We start from the raw sequence: 20491 nt of genomic DNA, 5'->3' as shown, positions 1-20491 counted from the left end.
CATGTCGTTCAGAATAGACGTGATGTCAAGTAATTACTCATAATGTTCAACTTTTCATTAATTAGCTAGTTGATTATACATTTCTATGTCTCAGGCGATTAATGTTCGCTTCTGAGTAGTCCCAGCTCGTCTAGATTTACGCTACTGCCATAGCCGATTAAAAATATTATCAGTTTAACTCTTTCGGGACCGCGTAAAAAAGAGGCAATCGGGAAGGGTGTCAGTTTTTTTTTATTAAATCAAGTCATAGCGCTATATTTCTGTTACGTACATTAAAATGAAGCTAATGAAATAGTCTTTCATATAGACGGAAATATCACCGACAAAAGTGATAGCAGTAATAATAAAAGATGTCCTATTGAACACTTGCGGCAAGGACAACATAAAGTTGGAATAAAGATACTTGAGCGAAAATAGTACAGTAAAAAAATTGGCTACGTATCTGCGTGCTTTGCTGCAAATGTCGTCGAAAGAGCATAGTCTTCTGCCATTTATGTTTTGCCTTGCCTCAGACAGCGCCTCATCTATGTTGAATAGGCCGCATCTGGCTGGAATTGATGAAATAGAGGAGGCGCTGCGTGAGATATGGACGCCATCTGGCAGTGGCGTCGGGAAACATGAGCTTGTGCAGAACCCAGGGCCACTGCCAGGTGGCAGCACCATATCGTGGGCAGAAGGCTTTTTCATGCATAGCGTCGCATTTTCAGCGCAGCCTAAGAAACACTAGGGTCTTGATAATTACGTATCTATGTATTTTATAGTAAAGGAACACACCACCAATACTTACGTATTGACGTTGCGCCTCAGATGTGCGTAATATTTGCTTTTTGATCAACATTGTTCACAAGTATGAACGCAGCTACCAGTTCAAGATGGCTGGGCGTTCAGCAAGTGCTTAAACTTTGGCCGGGTGGCTGAATCGTGTGACAGACGCAGACAGACGGAAAGACACAGACAGACCAAAATTTCTGCGTTCAAGTATCCCAAGAAAGACTATCGTCTTTCAAAAATCCAAGATATACAAAACATGCCTCATTGCTCCTTTTCTTACTTTTAAAAGTTTGGTACACATATCTGCAGCACTTTTTTTGGTGTGCTTCTAAACAAGTGCAATACTCATGCTCAATGGGGCTTGCGCCACTCAAGGAGGCAGTTGCGCGCAGTAGTGAAATACGAATGTACTTAACAGGTACTGCAATAAACATGTCTTCAGCTCTGTTTCCTTCTGCTTATAACAGAGCGTACAATTCTCGCGCCTGCCTACATTTTCTGGCTTGTGGAGCGCGTGACTCGCGGATGGGGGGTGGAGGAAGTGGAGCAGTGCGGGCTGGCCTGGCGTCGTCAAGATTGAGAAGCTGATAGATAAGCTCTTCTCTAAAAGCTTGTTGCGACTCTACCAAACAGAAATAAATTAATGTGAACAAACAGAAAGCCTCTTTGGCTACTCGAGAGAGAAGCGAATTTGAAACAACGCTCGCCTACGAGTACTGGCTGAAGTCCCAGGTCGATCCTCGTTCGAATCACTCTCCGAAATAAAATCCGATCTGTCATTCATTATTGGACACCTCACTGCTCGACTCATCAAAGAAGTCTGCCATCGAAGCAGCGGAATCACGCGATTCACGTCGGTTTCTGTGCGCGGCCTGACCAAAGCCCGACGCCATGGTCCGTTACGTTCGCTGCCGCCGCTGCCCACAAATCTCTCTCTCATGTGTCGCCGCGTTCCGGAAAAATGGCAAAACTATGCCGAAATCGAAAGCCTAATTAAAGTTAATGTTCTCAGGATAAGCGAGAATTTAGTTCTTTTGCAAATTTTATGTCCCGGAACCTTTAGCCCCAGTAGCGCATCATGTGTGTATTATGCGTTCTCAGTTTTTAATAGATGTCAAGAGGTGCTGTTGAAATGATACTAAATGTGAGCTATGGTAAAGATCAAATTAATATAAGTTTAGCTTTGTTAATTCCATGCTGGTTCGACACAGCATGAAATGCAGCTCTTACATTCCTGAGGTGTCACTGCCATGAAAAAAGCAATGTTCGCACTAAGCTGGACCGTGACACGTAATGTGACGCAATGCCGCCTTACTACCTAATACTTACAAAAGCTGCTTAAACGCGCATAAGACATGCAACCGTGGTACAGAGCTTTCTTCACGAAATTGTTCGCCTGGGAACACCGTAAGATGCGAGAAAACTATATATAAATTGTACATTAGGAATGCTCCACATTCATGTCTGTACATTTCTTTTATTGCTGCTGATAGAACAATACCTATTTGCGCTAAGCTGTAGGTTATCATTGGAAGTAGCCAACTTAGATTTCAAATCTAACAATTGAGAATAAATTCACTCAATTCCTCAGTAATTGCTTTGCAGAGTAAAGCTATTTGTGTGATATTTGCGTAGGTGCCTTTGTTCCTGGAGTTCCGATCCAGCCTGTTCTCATTCGATATCCGAATGAACTGGTATGTTCACTGTACAGATAAAGTAATATTATGCATATTATATTTCAATTTGATAACACAAGTGTCTGTTTTGGTTTTCCAGAACACCCTCATATGGACATGGGATGGCCCATCTGCGTATGTGTAGCTTCAATATTTGACCTTTATGCATTTTGGTGCACAAGTGCTGATGTGATTCTAGTAGGAATGTAAGATTTTTTTATAGAACTAACCTCAATTTATTTCATACATACAAGTAATCCGCAGGGGCTGCTTGTATGTAGGTATAGTGTATATATGCTTTTAAGAGGTTTGTTTGTACATGTATTGCTGAAGGGGGCTAGGCCTCCTTTTACATATTGTTCAAAACATAGCTTAACTATCGCGAGGACGGCGCTTTAACGCATCAGCCCACAGAATGTAGGACAAAGCGAGAAAACGGCTCTTACTGGTTCCCCAGAGGCGGACTTCACCCACATTTTAGGTATCCGTCTGATAAAAAAAAATATGGCCATATCGTGAAGGCATTGAAGTCCAACACGTCATCTCGGTGTGCTGACTGTCTGAAGAAAAAAATGCGAGAAAATACCTGTGACATATGTGCCATACATTTGAAAGAGCGGCTTTGGCATGCATGTAACTGTGGCCCGATTGTTGGAGAATTAGTCTGCTCTGCTGGAAGACTTACATGACATCCCACCATCATTTGCACACTTCTTTATTGAAATATTGGCGGACTTTGCCCACTATTGATATGATAGAAAAGTATAAGTGTCTGTGTAGCACAGTAATTTGAAAAGGAGCCAAAACTCCAGCTAAAAGTAGCCAAAGTATCCATGCCATATAATTTTAGTGTCAGATTTGTAGTAAAATAAAACAAAAGCGACAACATGAATAGTTTTTATTATTGAACAGTAAATGTACATATTTTAACTGCAGACAATGTGAAAACTGATCCGTAAATGCTCCAAAATAGTTCAAAGTGGCCATGGAGCCAACCTGAAGTTTTCATTGTCAGTTGGTCGTAAAGTAGCCAAATTGACGCAGTTGCCAACGGGAACTCTGGTGTAGTGTACAGGAGCGCTTCAGTGTGCATAAAATTTGTAAGAAAAGAAACAGCACCTTGACATGCTACTCTGGTAGGGTGGCCATTCTAGCCACCCTAACTCTGGTTGTGATCTATGCATGCGCCCACAGTTGCTGAGACATCGATTGTGACTCTGTGCGTGCTATTGCATACTAACGAAGGAAGTATTTAGATAATGAAGCGAAGAAGGTATAAGGAACGCTAATTATGCTGTTTTAACTGTAGTTTAGTAAAGTGTACGAAAAGACAACTTGCCGCTGGCAGGGACCGAACCTGCAACCTTCTGACAACGCGCCCGTCGCTCCGGCGGCGGTCGTCCTCTCGTTCACATTAGGGGATACGTATATGTGCACGCAAACCTGGCAGTGTTAGCGCCGTAAAAACACTAAGTAAAAATTGATTGGGTATGGCCGTTACATTCCCAGACTCCTTGCATCATCGTGCATGTAGGCGCGGTGCTGTGCACCCGATCGTTGTCTTAGCTCTTTTGGTTCTTTTTACAGCAAAGCTGTATATGGCTGGGTTCTGGCGGATCGTGTCCGTAGACAAAAACTCGTGGAACAATTTTCAGCGCCCCTCGCGCATCGCCTCCCGCCACTGCCGATGCCTCTTTCACAAGTGTCGCGATGCTCGGCGGCAGCACTTCTCACCAATCGTTGTGCCCTTTTGTCTCGTGACTAGAGATCACGCTAGCGCTGTTATCAGCGGCACGTTGCTCTTTGGACTCAGTATGGGCGGGCGCGTGTCGTTCGCTATGAGGAAGAACAGCGGGAATTGAAGTAGCGCCAAGGCGCACAGAAGCGCGAAAACTACGTGCAGCCGCTGCCGCAGAGCGTGCAGCCGCTGGCTTCCATTTTCACAGTAGTGGAAGGGCTCTGAATTTTATTGCGATAGCAGTTATATGGACAGTCTCGACGGGTTTTTGCCGTCGACGTCAAGTCCTTCCGGTGTGAAGTCCAAATTGATAAGATCCCCCCGCACATTGTATGTTCTACCGCGGGTAAAAGAGCGCAAGCGGGGGCGACGAACGCGGCCGAAGCAGAGATCAAACAAGCCGGCCCATTTCCGTCGCTCGGAGGGTGCATGCGATAAGATCACCCCGCTCCGGAGGCGTGCCGTCGAAGCAGACGGGAAACGCCCCGCCCGTCTTTAACGACCATGAAAAGACGTGAGGTGGGGGGCGGGGGGGAGGGGAGGTTGTCGCGCGAGAAGCCACTTTGAACTTTGAATCTAAGGGCGCGATCGCTACCTCGAAAGCCATCACAGCGGGCGGCTGGTATACCCTTCTACGTGCTGCGCTTTCAACGCGAAGTGACTATGCGGAGAGCATCTCTCCCTGGAGTGGACGTATTCTCTTACACCAGCGTTTTGTAGTTACGCGAGATCGGATACAAAACAGTTAGCTGCCAGCCTCACTTCGTGTAACGCTACAATTGTTGCTATCGCATTCATTGCTTCGCTCTTGCGGTGAAGCTTTTTTTTTTTTTTTGCTTTCATGGACCCTGTTTGGTAAAACTAAATGCCATGAAAAAAATTTTTTTCTTGTTTAAACATAAATGCTCAAGCCTAGCTGTAACCTACTAAAAATTAATGAAAATGGTTGTTGCATTCAGCGAAAAAATTCCTACTGTGTGTGTGTGTGTGTGTGTGTGTGTGTGTGTGTGTGTGTGTGTGAGCGCGGGCGCTTATATTACCCTTATTTGTCGAACATTGTAGAGGGTTGTGGGTGCCACGTACAGAAAAGAATTAACACAATAAAATGTGCGGTGTTACGCAGTATTGAAATATTAAAAAGATGAAAACTGCAGGCATCATGACACGTGTAGAAAGATAGGAGTAGGGAAGAGATGCATCATATAATCTGATTATCAGGCAAGGAGCGCAGATAAAGAATGACAAGAAAGTGAGTGATCTGAAATTGAAACGGCGCCGGCGAGTAAGTGGTTCCAATCGTTAGATGTGTGCGGTATGAAGGAATAAAAAAAAAGTTTGTGTTGCAAAATGACTTTAACCTTGTTTATCTCCGAATGATCACGAACACAAGCCAATCGCATGCTAGTCTGTACAAAGTGATGAAGGATGGAAGACTTCATGAAAAAAAAAATGTTACTTTTATGTGTTCCATTTCAGTTTTGAGACCTTGTGGTTGACCTTGTGCCAGTTACGAACACACATGGAAATTGAGGTAAATATTTATGCACTTCTTAATTTCCTTTTAAAACTTTAATAAGAATCTAGTCTAAGGTGTACTTATGTTTACGAGTGGCATGATTTGTTATCATTAATTTGTATCCATTGCTGATATATCTTCAGTATCTTCCTGTCTATGTCCCAAGTGAACGGGAGAAGAAAGACCCCAAGCTTTATGCTGAAAATGTTCGCTGCTTGATGGCCAAGTAAGGCATATTTCTTTCTCTTTGCACAGCCTTCTTTATTAAGCATATAAAGCCGGTCATTGTCTAGGGATCCTCAGTGTAAGATATATGTAGTGAAGAAGGCTCATTATCGAGATTTTTTTATGGAGTGAAGAAACTGAGTTACACACTGCACGACACAGGGTTGCCAGGTCGAAATGAAAAAGTAGCCACGAAATTGGAGAAACTAGGCTAGAAGTAGCCAACTTGAGCCAAGGGCAGTAAAAGTACCCAGATGTAGCCACGCGTGTGTGAAAACAACTGCGACGTTTTACAGCAAGAACCTTTCAAAGTTGTAATCGCCGAGATTAACGCGTAAATTGTTGACTTTAGCAATGATTTCGTGCAGGATGACGAAGTTTCTTGCGCAGTTGCGGAAATGACTCTTCGCGCGTTTTGCGTGACTTGAGTACCAGCCTTGTGGCGACAATAAATACGAGTACTGCATGAGTGTGCTCAATATCAATGTTGCTGCGATAAACGCAAAAATTTAGTTACTTTCGCAAACGTTTTTTGTGTGATGGCAGTTTGAGCAGTTAAGATTTCCCGAGTAGCAGTCAGTACTTGTTCCTAAGAAACAAGACAGTTCGTCGGATGTCAGATTTCCAATGTCGATGAGTGCAGAGCGTTCTATGTGGAGCGTTTTCAATTATCCTCCTCAATTCCAATTACAGTGGCCTGCAAAATAAGGCCCCACGCAAGTTTTCTCCCCGGGTCCCAGCCAAGCCACGTATCAGTCTTTTTCTTGTGTGTAATATGCAAGCGCAAAATTCAGTTTTTGGGTGCTGGGAACACGCCTTAGTCAGTGTTTTGACACCGCAGTTTTTGGGTGCTGGGAACACGCCTTAGTCAGTGTTTTGACACCGCATACTTGAACACCAGCGTTGTGACGTCGGAACATATTGATCATTTGGTTGGAATCATATTTAAACCTCCTTGGTTGGAGGTTGGAATCGAGGGAACAAGAAACTAGCCAAAAAAGTAGCCAAGGCAATTTTTCTGCCGCCACCGCCTTAAAAAAACAGCCAAATTGGCGCAAAGCAGCCAAACCTCGCAACCCTGGCGCGACATGTTGTCACTGGAATTAAACACTTCTAAATGCTTATTTGGACCGGTTGATACATTCATAGAAAACGAAAAACAGCGCGAAGCACAGGACAAAAGGACAGACGGATCGAGCGCGGTTTGGTTGTGTAAGTCGGCGCTCGGTCCGTCTCTGTCCATTTGTCATTTTCTATGGAGCATTTCATTTCCGGTTTGTTCTTTCATTAGCAAGTTTATATTTCGTCTTTGCATAGGACCTTTGCATATGCAAAGGCCCAAACCTTGCTTGCTTTCTTTTGTAAAGCAACTTACTTTCTCATATATGCCTGGTGGTTTATGTCCCCCCCCCCCCCCCCCCCCCCCCAGCAAAAGCTGCAGCACAGTTTCACTAGTCAGACCTGCGTTTATTGTACAGATTTTTCATCATTCGTAGCAGTATGGCATTGTGCTGTTGTGTGTCATGCTTACGGCAACAGTTTATACTGCATTCAAATTGCACTTGTACCCATTACAGGAAAAAAAAAGTAACTGATTACACTTACAGCTACTTTGGTAAAAAAGTTATTGATTGCAGGTATACTAATTCCTGCCTCCTAAAAATAACTGATGAAGTACTAAAAAGTAATGTTGCCTCATTTCAAATTTCTTTCCTTCCAAGTAGTTATTTCTGACATGATCTTGCCTAAAATGGAATAGCAGGAAAAATCCTAGTTTGGTAGGGCCGTGTATGAAGCTGTCACCCAAGAGCAAAGTCAGAACTATTATTCTAATAACTATTATTCTGTGCCCACGTCCTTAAGGTATAAATAAACCTGTACCATAAGAATGAGTGCTCGTAAAAAATAAAATAGTGCACTTGCAGTTACTTAACACCTCATATCATAGAAGCACGGAAGCTTGGGCGAGTTTGTAAGACATCATGGCACAACTTCAAAGCGCTAAAAAACAGGGACAAACGAAAAAGAGTGGAAAGAGTGGTTTATCTGACACTTCAGTAATTTTCAGACACGATAATAAACTAACAAGGGAGATAGTCGAAGCCTATCTGATTAAAGAGAAAGGCGACGGGTGTGTCAGCCAGCCTTCACTGAGTCTGTTGGAATGCGAATATAATCTACTGCAGAAATCTGGCGTCATACCAAAGTGATTTTGTGGTGTTTTTCTTGGGCTTTTCTGAGCAGTCTGCGCAAGTGTGCACGCATGTGCGCCATCTAATAGGGTTTACCTTTTCCCAATCTTTCTTGTAATAAATTTCAGTTTCAAGTTAGCGCTCGTCGTGTCCACTCTTTTTCGTTTGTCCCTGTTTTTTAGCGCTTTGAAGTTGTGCCATGACCTCATATCAGTTTTTCATAAACACAAAGTCCTTCTATGGTGCAACAAACTTTCACTAACGTCGCAAATACCCGTGCATAGACAGCTAAATTCTAGAGGAAATTAGCTGGGAGCTGTATGACCAAAACAGAAAAATGAAGCCATGGTGAGATACGGAATGCGGTGTTGACAATAGGGGGTGCACTACCTGCCGTTAAGATCCGTGTTGTACACGTTCCTCTAAAACAGGAACGAAAGTTTGTTCCTCGTTCCTTCCCATATTTTGGAACGCGTTCCAATTAATTTCTAACATTGGAACGTGTCGTTACATTACCGTTACATTTTATTTATTTTCTGTTAATATTTAGTGTCCGATAATCCTGAGACAAAATAAAGCAATTTCAAACTCGCATAGCACTACCTATATTACAGGAATTTGATCGTCGCCGGCAGCAGATTATCTGATGAGTAAAGAGACGCTGAAGAGTAACTTTTTTTTTTTCTCGTATTAGTAAACTACTCTTTCACGATACCAAGAACACCACGCTTGCTGCGAGAAGACGCTTGGTAAGCGAGAAAATGCGCAAAAAGAAAATGCGGGTGACGACGCCACCTTGAAGTTCCCACACTAGTCGCCGTGACGTCATAAATTTTGACGGCATTTCCTAAGGCCCACGTAGTTCGTAATCGGCAAAAATCAAGTACAATGTCTTCTGAGGGTGCGAGAGACTTGATACACCAAGTTTCAGGAAATTTCGTTGAGCCAATGGGGTGAGAATGTGAAAAAAAAGCTATGAAATTCGTGACGTCAACATCGGAGATTTCGGCGGGAAAATTAAATGAAACTTTTGACATTGATTTTCTCATCTACTATTAAACCTATGGTGGTGAAAAGTAACGGCACTGGCGTTTTGAGTGTAATTTGTCATTCTAAACTAACTTATTGCTTCACTTTAGTGTCCCTTTAAAAGAATCCAGGAAAGCTATAGCATCAACGCAAGCCTGAAAGGCGCGTACCGGGCGCCGCTGTGGCAGATGTGCGCCGTGGGTCCGCGTCGTGGGTCTTTTTCTCGCGGTCCACATATTCGAGTGTCAAGGGTCCGACAGCCGTGCACAATCCCGCGATTTATGTCGCACAGTGACAACTAGCCTCCAGCGACCGCTCGGCATGAAGATGACCGAGCGGTCGCTGGCATGTGGCTGCGAACCGCGCAGAGTCTTCAGAAATCCCCATTGCATTATTTGCGATAAAGTCTCGCGTATACCATTTTTCCAAGCTGCAAAGAAAGCCCGCGAAATACAAAAGGAACCACGTGACTAGCGCATTAGCGCGCAGCGAACGTGCTGCTATAGTGCCTAGAATATACGGTATATTCTAGGCACTCTCTCGGCCGTGGTTTGAGCGAACGAAATCAGCTGCAGCCGCGACTCGCCGGCTCCGTTGCAGCGGTAGGCCGATAAGTTGGCGGTGGTTTCTTGGCCCGCGTCAGCCGGTTGTCGCGCGTGACGGTGCAAGTTGTAGCGAGCGCGGGCCAAGAAACCACAGTTAACTTATCGGCCTAGCTACCGCTGCAACGGAGCGCGGCGAGTCGCGGCCGCAGCTGATTTCGTTCGCTCAAACCACGGCTGAGAGCAGCACGTTCGCTGCGCGCGAATGCGCTAGCCACGTGGTTCTTTTTGTATTTCGCGGGCTTTCTTTGCAGCTTGGAAAAATGGGTATACGTGACTTTCTTCATCGCAAATAATGCAATGGGGATTTCTGAAGACGCTCTCGAACTTTGCAAGTCGCATTTCTTGCCTAAAGTTCCTGCCTCTAACATTGTATTTTTTAACCCTTGGCTAAAGATCGCTGGGACACCTGGTGTGTGTGTGTGTGTGTGTGTGTGTGTGTGTGTGTGTGTGTGTGTATTAGTATAGAATCGTAAAGGGGTGGGAAAGGGAAATAAGTGTGAGGAGTGATGTGATGGTGAGGAAAAGGAGGGGAAAGGCCACCAGCTTCGCTGTTTCCACAGTTTTCTCACCACTAGCGTGTAGCTGCCCAATTTTTTTTTTACTTGCATCTTTCTCTCAAAAAGCTCTTTAACACTGTCGCGTTAAAATAACCACGGTTTTCCAAATGGCTGAACACAAAAGTCAGTAAGGTACGAAAAGGTGCCCCCTTTACAGGCGACGGTCTTGCACTAGTCATAATAATATATATTGAAGAACTCGTGAAAAAAAAGTAATGCATTATAGTCACTTGACAAGCAAGCTGTAGCAGTAGTAGTATGTGCCTCGCACGGTTGCGCATCCCCCTTGCATGCTGTGCTGCGTATATGCGTCTGTCCAATGTCGTGGAAAGTTTACAACGCTGGCATTCCTCTGTTCCTCCAAAAAGGAACTAGTTCCAGGAACGCTGTTCCGTATAACACTGTTTCCTCATCCTAACCTGCAAATACAAGACAGGTATTTTATAGCAATGGCTTTTCCAATGCTAATGTCTTTTAATACTCTTCACACTTGCCCATTGGTCAGTAACTGCCTGCCCATCACTCTGACCGATGGCCAAGTGCGAAGAGCATGAAAAGGCATTGTTACTAAATATCGGCCCAGGGCACTCGCATGTGCACCCATGAATTCTGTGTACCATGGCTGCGGGCATGCGGGCATGCTACTGTAGTTCATGCCAAATAGTGCAAATGCTTAAAGGTGCAGCTTGTCTTGCGTATCAAGCAATTGTTTACATCTAATTAACAAGAAAAAGTTATTAAATTACAGTAACTGTTACCAAGTAAAAATGTAATTGATAAATCACAAAAATACCAGAAATGCAATTGATTACAAGTAGCCAACTACATGTGATCTGCTGCATATGTCTGATTCGAATGCTATTCTTGAGCTGGCGTAAAAGTGAAGAGTCGAAAATCGCGATTTTTCTGAAGGGGAACTATAGTACTTATGAAGATGATTTTTTTTTGTCCAGACTTGCATCGCTGTGGACTTTTTCTCATTTTAGCTGGGCAAATGGTGTTGTTGTTGCTGACTGAAAAATGTGCTCCAAATAAATTGCTGTTACTTCCTATAAAATGTTTCGCATTCAAAAACATTTTCTTATGTAATCACCTATGTATCCATGTACAAAATATCTTGAGTAATCTTTTTTCATAGAAACAAACTTGTTAAACATATCCTGCAGTAGATATAAATTCTGTCACATCGCTAGATTGCCAAAGACATGAACACTGCTTTTAAGACAGGCTAGCATAGTAGGGCTATCATATGACAGCTAATTACAAATTTTTTTTGCTTAGTAAATAAAGTGCACGTCTTCATTTTAATTGTGAAGCAGTAGTGAAGTAATATTTGTTTAGGAGAAATCCTGTATTTAGTGCCAATTTTTGTAAATGTCCTCAAAGCTTTGGCTGAAGTGTATTAATACCGTGGTTAACACTTATCGGCACTATTTTACAACGTTCATAAATGTTAAACGGAATTCGGAATGGCAATGGATGTGTTAGATACCTACGTTCACCTCGCTACGCTGCTGTTGCCATTGAATAGTGGAATTTGTTGTTTACAGGGCCTTGCGGATCCCACTTTCCTCATACTCATATGATGATCTTAAGCATACTGATGTGGAGAACACTGGCTGTGTGAAGACTGTTGTGTGCAATCGCCTGCAGCAGCTCATCAGTAGGAATAGGTGAGCATCCTTTATGCATTGCAGCTTGCTTTATTTCTGATCGACTTTGTCATGCATTTAACCGTTTATTGACATTGTATGCCAGGTGTTTAAGTAATGACTATATTTTGTAATACATATATTGCAGCAAACACTTGTTTTTCTTCTGTTCTTTTTGTGACATGCATTTGACGTGCCAGACAGTATGAAAAATTATCTTGATCAGTTGTTCACTAATTAACTTTTGAGTATGACTTTACGGCAACATACAACCAACTTGGGATTTGATCCAGTCAATGCTCAAGGTTTGGTGAGACTATGTAGGCATTGCGCCAACACTGAAGCCTATTGTTCCCATGTACAAATTGGCTTGACATTGGCATTTCACAACACAGCAACTGAATTGCCAGCAACTAGGTCTGAGCCAACGTGCCTATTGTATGATCGAAGTGCCTATGCTGTACTCTAGCAGTGAGTGCCAGAAACGTTTTGCTGGATGTAGGCAGCCTGCAGAAAAGTCAATGCACCATGTGTGCGAGGCCAGCTGCTTTGTTGACTTGCCCTTTAGAGCTCATTGTCAATGAAACGCGGATAACTGGAGGGAGGGTGGATATTGTTGGGCGTTAAAGTGTTATGGCTGCCAAAAATAGACAGGGAAAGTAATGTTTTCTGCATCCAACCTTGCAAATATAGGCACCATAAATTTTCCTAGATGTACAGGTCGGTCCACTGTTAAAGGGAACACTCGAATGAGCCCCCTTCATTTTGCTGGCCCCCTCATTCCAAGTGGATGTGGAAACATTGTTTGTTCAAGGTACTGGTCTGTCAAAGGGAGTCGGAACTGTCAACCACCAGTAGTCTTATGTAAATCTAAGCCACTGTACTGTTGCAAGAGAGCGATATCCTGACATGCCCTGAACGCAATTGTTCCCTTTAACAGTGGACCGACCTGTACATAGTTTCAAACGAAGATGTGTGCGGCCTACATCTACGATAGGAAAAAGTGATCATCGGTTTATTTGTGCTGGTATGAAGGTGCCAACAGTTTAATGTGGCTATCCTAGTACTGCATGGTTGCCAGAGTTCAATCTTTGCATCAGGATTATAGCTCGGTGAGTCATAATGACTCGCTGAGCTAAAATGAACATAAATTTGGGCGTAATTGTTCTATGTGGCTTGGGAGTGTAGAGTACATTGCGAGACTGCTAAACAACCACAAGAGCAATAATGTTGACTTAGCCAGCACGTCGGGATTACACCATAGGCACGATTCAGTAAATGTCATAAATTATTCAATTCAGTAATTACAGTATCATGGGTAAGAATGTTGGGCCCAATTCGCAAAGCTTCTCATTCATAATTACTTTTCGCTATTTGATGCTTGCCTTCATTAGCATGTCCAGTATCAGAATTGCTTGCAGCCATCTCTTACAAATAATTCTAGCATAAGAGATTTTTGTGAATACGGGCCATGTAGCACAAACATATATCTTGTGTTACAGGGGCGTAGCCAGAAATTTTTTTCGGGGGGGGGTTCAACCATACTTTATGTATGTTCGTGCGTGCGTTTGTGTGTGTGCGTGTATATATACGCAAGCAAAACTGAAAAATTTCGGGGGGGGGGGGGGTTGAACCCCCCCCAACCCCCCCTTGGCTACGCCCCTGTTGTGTTAGCATTGTTCGTAACAGTAAATTTCAACCAGTCCTAATGCTGGACGTTAGTGAAGGCGACTATCAAGTGGTAAAAAGCTTTGTGAATTTGGCTCTTAAAAGTACTCAAAACCAAATGAAGGCTAAGCAATGCTTATGTATAGGTGCCAATGTTGAAAATGGGCATCAGTAGACACTATATTGTCAGACTTAGGCATTTATAAGCATTAAGAACCGCACTAAAGGCCATAAAGGGACCCTGAACTTTTTTTTGAAATCATCTTTTAGGCTACAGCATTATCAAATCACTCGCACCATAAAATACGCGACACATCTTGCATCAAGGCAGCTATGGGTAGTCGCATGTTACGCTTGATTGGTTGAGCTGTACACCCCTCTGGGTGATTTCCGCAGTCAGTTCTGGCAGTGCACCGTCACTCTGCCAAAGCAAAGTGGATTGCGGGGGCCACAGAAAAAAAGCACACTGTTGAGATCTGCTTTGCTAAGTGTTACAAGAAGGCTCCAGAGATGGCGCAACCATCGCGTGCAGTGTCTTACGCAAGCCGCACGCTCCTTTGAGATTCTCGGCTTCCCCCTCCTGTGTAAGTTTCGTCTGGCCCTCCCAGTCGGATCGCGGGCCGCTCCCCTGCCTCTGAACTCTCCACTCTACATTCCTACCTCCATGTAGGCGCACCTATTCTTGTACCCCAATGCTTATTAAACTCGGTTAATCCCCGTTAACAAAAGCCCAGTGTTTTATTGGCCACTGAAATAAGTCATAACAAAACACGGTGTCAGAAATTAACCAGATTTAAGTCAGCGCATGAGCCATGGAGAAGATTCCTGCACCAGCGAATTAGACTCCAAGGGCAACGCTGCAGAACAATGGAGAGCCTTCAAGCAGAGCTTCACGTTGTACCTCAAGGCAACTAACACAGCTAGAGCACCATCTGACCGGCAAGTAGCACTTCTTTTGACCATCGGAGGCTCTTCACTGCTTGATATATACAACACTTTGGACTTCAGGGAATCAACTGCAGAAAGACCAAACCCAGAATTCAACTATGCTCATGTCATCAGCCTTCTCGACGCGCATTTCTTACCGAAGCACAACGAACTGTACTCGCGATACGTCTTCAGAACTCGCATGCAACGGGTTGAAGAGCAGTTCGACAGCTTCGTAACTGATTTGAAGCTCAAAGCGCGTGACTGTGGATTCGGAAACAAACGAGAAAAAATGATCCGCAACCAGATCGTCTGTGCCATCTACGTCAAAAAGGCTCGTGCCGACATTCTCAAATTAGAAGATCCAACGCTAGAGAAGGTTGAAAAGGTGTGTTGAGCCCATGAAGCAACAGGAATTCAAATGCAAGCATTTAAAGAGGGTACTTCAAGCAGCAGCAATGCTGTGCACGCAGTAAAGAAATTCGTCCATCGCACCAACGCCAAAACCTCAAAGTCTGCTAAAGAAATGCCACAGAAATCTACTGTACCAAAGTGCAGGTACTGCGGTGGTAGCCATGAGCGCAAAAGAGAAGCATGCCCAGCTTGGAAGCAAACATGCAGCAAGTGCAAGAAACAAAATCGCTTCGCAGCAGTTTGCGAAAGCATCAAAGTAATTGCGGGCCTGGCAGTAGATAGCAAAGACGAAACCATCTTGGCAATTCAAAGCAGCCAACCAAGCTCCATCCACACGTTCCTCACAGTGAATGGAAAGTCGGTAAAATTTCAAGTGGACAGCGGAGCAGCTGTAGACGTCATCCCAGCTAAACACATTAACGCACAGCAAATATAACAGTGCACAACGACACTGCGAACATAGAGCGGAAGCAAAGTGCGCTGCTGGGGCAAAACTCAACTAGAAGTCGCCACGGCGAACACGCAGCGACATTCTGTAGAGTTTATAGTGGTTAAAGAAGACCTCACTCCTTTTATTGGAAGAACAACAGCTGAGAAACTGGGTCTGATAACTGTAGACTATAACCTCGTGGCCGGAATGGATGAAATTCCCGAAGAGCAGTTCAACAGTCCGATAGTAGAATAATACCCTGACATCTTTGGAAACACTCCCGGGAACTGTTCATTTGGTCACTAAGCCAGATACGCTTCCGAAAGCAATAACTAGTTGTAGAGTGCCTTCAGCAGTAAACCACAAGTCGAAGACACGTTGACGGACCTGGAGAAAAGAGGTGTCATCAAAAGCATAGCAGAGCCAACACAATGGGTCAGCAGAATGGTTGTCGTAACCAAGAAAAATGGACAAATGCGAATATGCATCGATCCCCAAGCACTCAACGAGGCTCTCGAGCGAGAATGTCGCACATTGCCCATTCTTGATGATGTTTTACCCGATCTTGCTAAAGCCAAAATTTTCTCAAAACTGGACTTACGAGAGGGGTACTGGCAATGTTCTCTCGATGATGAATCAAGCTTGCCGACTACTTTCCAAACTTTGAAAGGTCGTTACCGATGGCTCCGCCTGCGATTTGGACTCGCGGTAAGCAGCGAAATATTCCAAAAGAGACTTCAAGTGGCACTTGAGGGACTTCCCGGTGTTCCCTGCATCGCAGATGACGTTCTTGTCTTTGGAGTGGGCGAGAATGAAAAAGATGCTCAAGCGGACCACGACAGGAAGTTAGAAAGCCTACTTCAGAGATGCCGACAAATTGGAATCCGTCTCAACAAGGATAAAACACAGCTTCGAACCACATCAGCAGTCTTCCTAGGACACGTACTGACCAATGAAGGACTTGAAAAGTTGATCCAAATAAGATCAAGGCAATTCAGCAGATGCCAAAGCCAACTGATGTCCAGGGAGTACAGCGCTTCTGCGGTATGATGAATTACCTCTCCAGATTCCTGCCAGAAATTTCGCGTGTATTGGAGCCTTTGAGGAAACTCGCTGTCAAAGATGCACCATGGCACTGGGGGAAACTGCAAGAAGTATTTGAAAAGGCAAGAGTCCGTGACAAGAGCTCCTGTTCTGGCCTACTTCGATCAACGAAAGCAGCTAGAAATCCAGTGTGATGCGAGTGATCTTGGACTCGGAGCAGCTCTTCTTCAAGATGGACATCCAGTCTACTTCGTCAGCAGAACACTGACACCGACGGAAGCTTGATATGCACAAATAGAAAAGGAAATGCTGGCCATCGTCTTCGCCTTAAACAAGTTTCATCAGTACACATTCAGTAAAGAAACAAAGATAATCAGCGATCATTAACCACTGCAAGCAATCCTGAAGAAACAATTGGATCAAGTTCCAAGACGACTGCAAGGCATGATCCTTCAGACGCAAAGATACATCACAATCGAACACAGACCAGGAAAGGAATTAATCTTGGCTGACACTATATCTCTGGCCTTCCTTCCCAGCGAAAGCAAAGAACAGGAACTCGAAAACATCAATGTCATACACTTCCTCCCTGTGAGAAAGGAAACCTTGGAAAAGATTAGAGCAGCAACTAAGAGTGATGACTCACTGCAAAGGCTAAAGTCAATCATTCTGTCAGGCTGGCCACAGGACAAACGTGGACTATCCAAAGACATGCGTGTATACTTCACGTACAGAGATGAGCTCACAGTTGAGGACGACCTGATTTTCAAGGGCTTACGCCTAATCGTCCCAATGTCTTTGCGAGCTGAAATCAAAGTGAAACTCCACTCATCGAATCTTGGAATTGAGAGCTTTCTCCGACGCGCTCGTGAATGTCTTCTGGCCAGGAATGAATGCAGATTTGAAAGACTTCATCGTGAGGTGTGAAATATGCCAAAAGCACGCACACGCTCAGCAAAGAGAAACTCTATCGCTCCATCCAGAACCAAGCTATCCATGGGAGCGAGTCGGATGCGACATCTTCAAATTCAAAGGGAAGAATTTCTTGGTTAGTCGATTACTACAGCAACTTTTGGGAAGTGGACCAAATCAGATCGATGACCTCAAACCAAGTGGTACTGAAACTAAAGGCTCGCTTTGCAAGGTACGGGATACCAAGAATCCTGATAAGTGACAATGGACCGCAATTCACCAGCGAAGAATTCCAAAACTTCACGAAGATCTGGAACTTTGAACACAAAACGTCAAGCCCAGGATACCCGCGTTACAATGGAATGGCTGAATCGGCCATCAAGACGGCGAAAATGCTCCTCAAAAAAAGCAGATAAAAGCCACTCAGACCCACAAATGGCATTTCTTGATTACAGAAGCACGCCACTGCAAGAGCTGAATGCTAGTCCAGCACAACTGCTTATGAGTCGCCGCACTAGAACAACTGTACCAACAGCTTCGGAGCTACTGCAACCCGAAACAGTCGATGTGAATGAAAGAAGAAAGTAGAAGAGGCGAAAAATCACGCACTATCACGACAGACAAGCGAAGGATTTACCAAGCCTAAGAGAAGGTCAGAATGTCACAGTTCGACCAATGAAAACTGGACCATGGGTCAAAGGCACCATAATCAAGAGAATTGACGACAGGTCGTATGAAGTTCAGAAGGAAGACAGCGTCCCGAGAAGGAACAGAGTATTCATAAGGGCAAGCCCTTCTCCGGAACAACACACTGAAGTCAATCAGCCAACTAGAGCAACAGATCAACCAAAGCAGACGGAAACTTCTGCCGGACCTCGAAGAACCATACAGCTTCCAAAGAGACTCGATGATTTCATTGTAGGTTGAAGGATAGACTCCAAAAAAGGATGTTACAAGAAGGCTCCAGAGATGGCGCAACCATCGCATGCAGTGTCTTACGCAAGCCGCACACTCCTTCGAGATTCTCCGCTTCCCCCTCCTGTGTTCATTTCCTCCTCTCCTCCTCTATGAACTCAGAGCTCGCGAAGTGTCAAGTTTCGTCTGGCTCACCGGATCGCGGGCCACTCCCCCGCCTCTGAACTCTCCACTCTACATTCCTACCTCCATCTAGCCGCACCTATTCTTGTACCCCAATGCTTATTAAACTCGGTTAATCCCCGTTAACAAAAGCCCAGTGTTTTATCGGCCACTGAAATAAGTCGTAACAAAACACTAAGTGCCGCAGCAGTACTGTCCGTTTGCATTTTATTCTCCAGCACACCAATAATCTGCGATAGCCAAGAAGTATGCAGACAAACAAAAAGTATCCAAGAACTATCGCGGATAAGCATAAACACAGGTGGTGTTGTTTTGTGGGGCGAAGCTACAGCCGCAGATGGGTGGATCCTTGCGTTATTTGTATAGCGAGAGCTTGACGTTCATGGCATCGATGAGCTGAAGTATTGTTTTAAAATGATAGTTGAAGTGACTTGCTTGCCAAATGCCTTAATCGATGTCTCAGCTTTACATGTTACCAATCATTAGATTTGTGGCCCACAATGCAGCTAGGGCAATTCATGAAGAGAAGCCTCAAAATAAACACTGTCGTGCAGCACACGTCAACACTGAGCACATTGTAACATAGGCAGATGACTCTCGCTGTCCACAGAGGTCCCCAAATCTGGTGCTGAATTGTGATTGTTTGTTCTTTCTATTCGTTCTATTACTGCTTTCTTAAAAAAAAAAAACAAGTTATAGTGTTTGAGGCCTTCACTGTTGTATAAAGTAGACCCATGTCAACGGTTTACACCAAATTGAAAGATCAATTGAACGTTATACACTCCTGCATCATCTACAGTCGGATGTTGCATACACACCTCTCTTTTGTGCCGCAAAAAAAAAAGAACATCCTTGCAGTGTGACCTCTGCGATAATCCCTATGTGTCAGTGGAGCATGTCATTATAGAATGCCGACAACATCAAGAACAGCACTTTTAAGCGATTGATCAGTTAAACAGCCTTGGTAGACGACCACTCATAATTAGAAAAGTGCTTGCACCGTGGCCACACACTGACAATTGACAATTGGAAGACTCTCGGCGAGCACTCTGTGATTTTTTAAATGGACACTGTCTAATGAGCTGTTTATAATTGACATTATTGTTGCTTTTCATATTTTGTTGTTATGAACATATCCGATAGTCATGTTATATGCAAGTGCATAAGAAAAAATCCACGGTAATCTGTGACCACCCGTTATGTATTGGACTGTGCCCATTGTTTATATGCCAGAGATCATATAAGTACACAGTGCTTCCAATTTTTTTTCTTTCTAGTTTTTCTTGTTTTTTTGTTTTTTTTTTTCAATACTATCATGTTGTTGAGTAGCCAGCTCTAATGTAGCCTACCTTCCTATGTTTCCATATATATATATATATATATATATATATATATATATATATATATATATATATACACACTCACAATTAGGTTCGAAAAATTGTCAGAGACGTATGTCAGACATATCCAATCAGATTGGTCGCCGGTGCTGCATGTATAAGCGTAATGCTATGCGCAATGGAAGTGGGCATTTGAAAGCTTGTTTGGCTAAGCTGTAGTGGTTTGCAGTTTTAAAGCCTTGTAATAAATTACGCTTTACTCAGAGTGCTTAAATTAGTCTGCAAATGATTCCCAGGACTTGCTCTACAAGCTCAATGCGCTTGTCTAAAATAGTCAAAACTATTTCAGGTTCGTTTTGGCACTCAATTCATGCATGCTTGTATATCAAAAAGGCTTTATATTGAAACAAGGATCAAAATAAGCATTTGCCTAAAATATGCTCTATACTCGTGACATTTCTGCTTCCACTAGTGTCTCGGAATAAAATCGTAGTGGCTCGGGATGGCTTTCTGTTACTTAAACTCCATAAAGAATGAGTAGTGATGTTGTGTCGGGCACTGTGACAGAATGGAAGTGTGTGCACTTGATCAATTTCAGTGCAAGGTGGTTGCAAAATATTTTTAATCTCGTATTATTGCTGCTGGATGTAGTACCAGTAGCATCCAAACAGTGATTTGGCCAGGAGCAAAGTGGACC

General features: G+C 43.8%; 1 protein-coding gene across 2 annotated transcripts in view; it reads left to right on the top strand.

The window, feature by feature from the left end:
* Positions 1 to 20491, top strand: part of LOC119373476 (lysophosphatidylcholine acyltransferase 1) — a 107038-nt gene that overhangs the window by 69821 nt on the left and 16726 nt on the right. For both annotated transcript variants that reach the window (XM_037643526.2, XM_037643519.2), the window contains exons 6-10: positions 2407 to 2465; positions 2548 to 2582; positions 5662 to 5716; positions 5845 to 5927; positions 11860 to 11982. In XM_037643526.2, the coding sequence (XP_037499454.1) occupies positions 2407 to 2465; positions 2548 to 2582; positions 5662 to 5716; positions 5845 to 5927; positions 11860 to 11982 (355 nt within the window). The remainder of the gene's footprint in view (positions 1 to 2406; positions 2466 to 2547; positions 2583 to 5661; positions 5717 to 5844; positions 5928 to 11859; positions 11983 to 20491) is intronic.

The sequence above is a fragment of the Rhipicephalus sanguineus genome, chromosome 1 (genome assembly GCF_013339695.2).
Source record: "Rhipicephalus sanguineus isolate Rsan-2018 chromosome 1, BIME_Rsan_1.4, whole genome shotgun sequence".
NCBI classification, from domain to species: domain Eukaryota; kingdom Metazoa; phylum Arthropoda; class Arachnida; order Ixodida; family Ixodidae; genus Rhipicephalus; species Rhipicephalus sanguineus.
Note: the sequence above shows the minus strand (reverse complement) of the source record. Positions and strands in the feature narration are given on the sequence as shown.